The following is a 6,240-nucleotide window of genomic DNA, read 5'->3' as shown; positions in this document are numbered from 1 at the left end:
GCAAGCATTGTGCGCTTGTTTCATACGTAGAATAACACCGGACTTACTGGCTCTCTAAAATAGTGTTAATGTCTACGCATGCACCGCCTTACGGGCCAGGCTGTGATAAATATCACTCACACCCTCCGGAGACACTGGGTTGTGCGTCTCCTGAAGTGATGTTTTCTTTATAAACCCCGCAGTTCTGGAAATGGTACTTAGCTAGCAAGTCTGTCACTCGTCACCAAAACGGATCCGCTATAGTTTATTTGTTGCCTATTTTACCTTGTGGTTCAGCACAAGCGAGCCGAATCGGATTGGCTAAATTTCAATGGGGACCGTGGCTGATGCTACGCGGGAGAAGGTACCTTTGCTAGATTTTGCCCAATTTAACTTAAAATAAAGAACAAAATCGGTTTGACACTGTACATATTGACTACAGAGTTGGCTAGCTAACGTTATCTAGCAGCATTTGCTACAGTTCGGACCAGCTGGTGCTGCAGAAGTAGATAGTGAAGTTTCACCTTAAAGTGTTGGCGGCGCTCGAAATAACACATTATGTTGCAACGTTAAGTTCAATTAGTGCACGAATTTTAGGTTTCAGTTCAGATTTAACCTATGTCACCTTTTTTCCTGTTTAATTAGCTAACATTAGCTCTTGCGATAGATGGTGCGTTACACTACAGTATCTCTATTAACAGCTACATTACCGATACGTCCTGAACATACAATGTGAATATCTGCATTTGCCAGATGTTGTGGATGCTGTTCAACATTTAGCCCGTTTCTCTTCAGGAGCTCTACCCACCGCCACCACCCAGTGGAGTAGTATCTGACAGCCTGTCCCTGCCATCTTATGAAGAGTATCCTGTTCACCGTCCCTTCATCAACACGCTTGTGCATCACACACCCCAAACACGCACACATCAGTGGTGTCGCCTGTCATCGGCCAGCAAGGCCTTTCCTGAGAGCAGCAGTGCGGGTAAGTTTAATTCATGCATCTGTGTCTGCGTGTGGATTTTCTCTTTGTAAAGTTTCCATTAAGGCATTGTGGTGTGTCAGAGCTCCATGGTTACATGTGTAACTTGATGCCACACTACTTGAATGTCTCAGCTGCACCAACATCTATTCATTCTTTTACATTATCCTCTCTAAGCTTCTAAGCTTCTTCGATCCAAACCTCAGAATCATATCTTATTACACTATGCCCCAAATGGGTTTGAAATGTATCACTATATACCCATATACATCCATCCATCCATTATCTATACTGATTATACTGCAGAGGGTCACGAGGGCTGGAGCCAATCCCAGCTGTCATTGGGTGAGAGGCAGGGCACATCCGGGACAGGTTACCAGTCTATCACTGGGTCCCATATACATCACAGTCTTATTTATAATCTCTCACTCACAGTGTGTGTGTGTGTGTGTGTGTGTGTGCAGCGATCTTATCTGCCTTGAGGAACCTCCAGGAGAAGATCAGGAGATTAGAGTTGGAGAAGGGACATGCAGAGCTCAGCCTGCACACTATGGGGAAAGATGGGTCACACACTCGTGTGCAGAGTGAGAAAGTCACACAGAGACACTTTAATAATCAGACAGAAACACAGAGAGAGATGAGAGACCCATCCAACTGTAACCAAGGTCGGTATGTGATTTACAATATAATGATTTCACTGACTTTTTGCCATCGTCATATCTATTTGTTTCCTTGAGTCTTCTCCATCTTCTTTGTGCCTCATGGAGTACCGTCTTCCTTCTCGTAGTGTTGATCACCCACCTGGCTGCTGCAGAGTCTCGCTGCGTGAAGCTGGAGCGACAGCTGGATCACATGAGGAGGATGCTGCGCAGTGCCAAGGCGGACAGGACCAGTCTTCTCAAACAGCAGGTTAACCAGTGTTCCTAAATGTCATAAGCTGCGATATAGAGGCTAAGACTCTTCAGTTTAAATGCACAATGCAATGTGTTGAGTTAAAGCCTCTCGTGTGTATGAGAATAAACGTGTAGATATGTATTAACTGTTCCCCACACTGTCAGGTCTCCATGGAGACAGCCAAGTCAGCTGATCAACATCCTGACACAGTGTCTGAGCGCATCCATTTGGAGAAGCTAGAGCGACTGGAACAGGAGTATCTAAGGCTCACACACACACAGAACAATGCTCAGGTACATAGAAGCTAGAGCGACTGGAACAGGAGTATCTCAGGCTCACACGCACACAGAACAATGCTCAGGTAAGATGTGAAATATCAGTTAGAAAAATAGCATCAGTTGATTTGTTTTTTTAACCTCCTCGGTGTTGCCATGGTTCAGCCTTACTTAGCGGTCAGTGAAAGATCCATTTTAAAGTTATTATATTCAGCAGTAGTACAGTAATGATGACTGTGTGTGTCTGAATATCAGATGAAGATTCGTGAGCTGGAGCTGAAGCTGCAGGAGGAGGAGCACCAGAGGAAGCTCATCCAGGACAAGGCCAACCAGGTAATAACACAGTGATTTGTATTTCCCTGTAGCTAACGTCGTCTTCCATGCCCTCACTACTGGCACCTTTGGAATGTGCATTATATCCGAAAGGAGGCATAGCCTTGTTTTGCAGACATTTATATGTTGAAATGGCCATGTGCACATTGCCATATCTTTTTTTGTGTGTGGTGATTTTTTTCTTTTTTCTTTCACTCCTCATTCCTCAGCTACATACAGGTTTGGAGGCCAACAGGATCCTGCTGCAGTCGGTGTCACCCTGCCGTTCCACCAGACGGTCCAAAGAAAAGAAATCCAATTCAAAGGTAAAGACCTTCACACTAGCAGTTGAGGGTTTTATGCCTGCTTCGCCACATTGAGAATGTTTCCTTCCCTCTTTATAAGTAGATGTTTAAACAAAGGAGACAAGGCAGCTGCAGTCCAATGCTTCTCTACACTATAGTACATCTGTGAATATCGTATTGAATCAAGTCGAAAATTAAGTGCATGTTGTAAAATAGTATAAAACTGATGAAAGTCTGATCATCTCTGCTTTTTCTTGATGTGGTTTATGCTAATGTTCTTTTTCCATAAATCTTCACTGCAGCAGTCGTCCTACACACAACCACACTATAGACTGAGCCTTAGAGATGTACCTTTTGTTGCTGGAACGGTAGTATGGAAATACATTTGTGGTTTAATATTTGAACTAATACAGTATTCTGTTTTTAATGCTGCACTTCCCTTACTCTGGCTCTCTCTGCCTCTGTTCAGTCAGTAGGCTGCAGCCACTCAGTCAGAGCAAATGTCCAGTCCGTGTTGTCTCTCCTGAAGCAACACCAGCCACACCTCTGCAACAACAGAGTCCTGTCTAACAACACAGACAGCTGTGAGATGGCTGGGTACAAGCATTCTGACAGTTCCTCCTCTTCCTCCTCTGCTTGTGGGGAGGAGCTATCAGAACTGCTGCAGGCGCTACAGGAGGAACTGCGACTCATGGGCTTGTGAGTGTAGTTGCATCTGAGCTCTATAAGGAGTGAATTGCTTATCAAAAGTGTTCACTTTTGTGTGTGTGTGTGTGTTGCAGGGAGCAGGATGAGTTGATGAGGCAGGTGGAGAACAGTGTGTCAGAACAGGAACGAAGAGAACTTCAGAGAGAGCAGGAGAGGCTGCTGCTGAAAATGGAGAGGAAAGGAGAGCAGATCAGTAAGCTCCACAAACACAAAACATTGGTAGGTTTTCAAAAACAGCTCTGTTCACACACAACCAGAAAATTTAGTTTTGCATCTCCTGTCCTTTACATTCTTTGCCTCTCCTCTAGATAAAGAAGTTAAGAAAAGAAGCCAATTCTAGGTGGGGCGGTAGGAATGAGGTGAGGACAACTGGCACAGCGTCCACAAGAGGGCGCCCTGCTGCAGCAGTCAAAGTTCGACCAGGAGAGAGAAGCAGGAAGAATCTGAGGCTGCTGAGGGACATGAAAGCGCTGCAGACCTCACTACAGACGTGACACTCACCAGGACATGAACACAGCACAGGAGGTTGATCTTGTTGCTGCTGTCTTTCGACCTTTGCCCATTACTTCACCATCAACACAGCTACTGACCGTAAACCACTACGTGAACATGACGGACCTGGTAGAACAAGAGTGTGTGTCCCTTAAGAAAATGCAATGTAAGTGCAGTGTAACACATCTAAGAACACTATCTCTACCAGCCCAGGTCAGCTTGTTGCTTGATTAGTGCATGACCATATATTTTAAAGAAAGAGAGGCTTTAAATGACACATGATTTATTCTTTGCAAATATTGTAAAAGAAATTTTTAAAATCCAATGAGGGCTAGAAATGGTATTTTAATTTTCCTTTTCAGTATTTGTTGACGGTTCCACTATGGACTTAAACCAGACCCAGAAAATTAAAAACTATTTTTTAAGAAAGACAAATGATGCTTTTATGATGCTAAAACGATTGATTCATAAATATTCACAAAGTGGATGCTGTAGCCATTGGTAGTGTAAAGAAACTACAACTTGATTATCCTAATGATGTGCTGAAGGACCTAAAAGACTACACTGCTTGGTGCAAACTCTGAATACGTGAGTAGTGCACACTTATGTTGTGTGTGTGTGTGTGATCATAATAGTTGATTATTTCTACAAATATGTGTGATGATTGTTTATTGATAATCACAGGCAATCTGTTTTTGAGTGAGTTTTCTGTGAGAAGTAAAGCATCCCAATAAAGCCAGACTTGTCAACAACTAGTCCTCAGGATGTATTAAGCTAACATTTCACAGTTTAAGTCGAGCTTTTTGGAGGCGTAATGGGGATTACCTTTGCTTGAACTATGGAGAAGGCCTGAGTGAACCCCTACTGTCGTCACGCGTCTGAACAGCAGACCTGCCCACAGGCTCAACTATGGGAGCGCTCCAATTAACAGATACAGATGAGTTTGGACAAACAGAAGATAAATGTGGATGGATTAGGTAATGGCACCGCACTTCATTACTGCTGCTGTGGAAACCACGAGTAAAACACACCCGAACCAGATTCGTTCTAGTCCTATGAGCCGGTAATTACTAGCTGAATGGCTGTTTGACTATAAATGATTTATCAACCAAGGTGCAGTGTAGTTAACACATACTGTTGCTAATGAACACCAGCCACTGAGAAAGCAGCTTTTTTTTTTGTACGTGGTCTCATTCTCACCATAGTATATCAGCTACCATACTGTATCTAGACCCTCTGCATTGTCAATAAATGTGTGATACGTCACAGATTGTAAAGGCAATTCTGTGATTTGTGATATTATGCTGTGTAAATAAAATCTGATTTGACCTTGGATTTAGCAGATCACATATTACACTAAAGTTTAAGTTAATAAATGCTTTGCTCTGACATTCAAAGTAAATGCACTTGCCCTGATTGACTCCCAATAAATCTTATAAACACAGAAGGTGTCACTATTCAGTGATTTTGCACTTGTTTATATGTAGTATACTTTAGTGAAGGATCACTGCTTTCACCCTTGTTAATCGGGTGCAGTTAAACCATTTAAATCTGTAGGTAATCTAAGTAGAACTGACTGATGTAAACTTGGAGTAAAACATCATCTTCTGAAATTCATTTGCTGCACTTTTATTATTCTGTAATGCAGAAGAGTGACATGCACAAACATTTTCACTAATGCCTTTCTCAGTGTGCATGCTAAAACACTGAGAAAAACAGCAATGCAGTAAATATACCTCTTATGATTGTGGACCACTTTACCTAGTTAAAAGTGTAGTGACAATTGTTTTCACAACACAAAATGCTGCTGTGTGTCCTCTCATCAATACTTAAAATGTGATAATACTGTATTATTTATGCTGATCCACAATAAGGACGAGAGCAGAGCTTAATGGTACATACATCACAGGTATAGTAGCTTATAAACACTGTTAAAGGTATCTCATTTTAATTTTCATTAAGTTGTGCAAAATAGTGGTTTGTTTACAAGGAGCCTGCCATTCATGAAAGAAGAGTGTGTGATATGGACAACAAATCACTCTTTAAGATAGCGGTCATATGTTCCCTAAACTACTCATTTCAGTTTATAATGTAAAAAGAAAGAAGGATGAATAAATAATCAGTCTGTCACATCACTGCTGACCAGGCCTCTGATTGCCATGGCCCGATGAAAACAACACCAGTAACCAGAGTCTTCTGTTTGTGTGGTCAGGTGTGATAAAAATCAGTCTGCTGGTTGCTCATTAAGAGTCCAGTCTACACTGATCTAGACGAAGAAGCGAGCTTGTTTCAGGCT

The 6,240-nt window shown here is 42.3% G+C and overlaps 1 protein-coding gene across 5 annotated transcripts; it reads left to right on the top strand.

Moving 5' to 3' along the window:
- The first annotated feature begins 61 nt into the window (after window positions 1–61).
- Window positions 62–5,381, top strand: cep57 (centrosomal protein 57). Of its 5 annotated transcripts, XM_020600192.1 has the most exons (12): window positions 63–343; window positions 775–961; window positions 1,423–1,623; window positions 1,746–1,867; window positions 2,017–2,106; window positions 2,175–2,213; window positions 2,383–2,460; window positions 2,670–2,765; window positions 3,047–3,115; window positions 3,214–3,443; window positions 3,527–3,671; window positions 3,761–5,381. In XM_020600192.1, exons 1-12 carry the CDS (start codon window positions 311–313, stop codon window positions 3,944–3,946), a joined length of 1,476 nt encoding a protein of 491 aa, XP_020455848.1. In that variant the 5' UTR covers window positions 63–310; the 3' UTR covers window positions 3,947–5,381. The 5 variants fall into 5 exon arrangements, with proteins under 5 accessions (XP_020455850.1, XP_020455848.1, XP_020455851.1 ...); XM_020600194.1 differs by lacking the exon at window positions 2,175–2,213 and having other exon boundaries at window positions 62–343; window positions 2,017–2,145; window positions 3,050–3,115; XM_020600195.1 differs by lacking the exon at window positions 2,175–2,213 and having other exon boundaries at window positions 2,017–2,145; window positions 3,050–3,112.
- Window positions 5,382–6,240: the final 859 nt, after the last annotated feature.

Source organism: Monopterus albus, unplaced genomic scaffold (genome assembly GCF_001952655.1).
Source record: "Monopterus albus unplaced genomic scaffold, M_albus_1.0 scaffold45.1, whole genome shotgun sequence".
Taxonomy (NCBI): domain Eukaryota; kingdom Metazoa; phylum Chordata; class Actinopteri; order Synbranchiformes; family Synbranchidae; genus Monopterus; species Monopterus albus.
Note: the sequence above shows the minus strand (reverse complement) of the source record. Positions and strands in the feature narration are given on the sequence as shown.

Bases quoted from the DNA above. Each gene is read 5' to 3' on its own strand.
- cep57 (XM_020600192.1), top strand. From the start codon at position 311: ATGGGGACCGTGGCTGATGCTACGCGGGAGAAG. The intron at 2,461-2,669 runs GTAATAACACAG...CTCATTCCTCAG, and splicing joins TCCAGGACAAGGCCAACCAG to CTACATACAGGTTTGGAGGC. The intron at 3,116-3,213 runs GTATGGAAATAC...GCCTCTGTTCAG, and splicing joins CTTTTGTTGCTGGAACGGTA to TCAGTAGGCTGCAGCCACTC.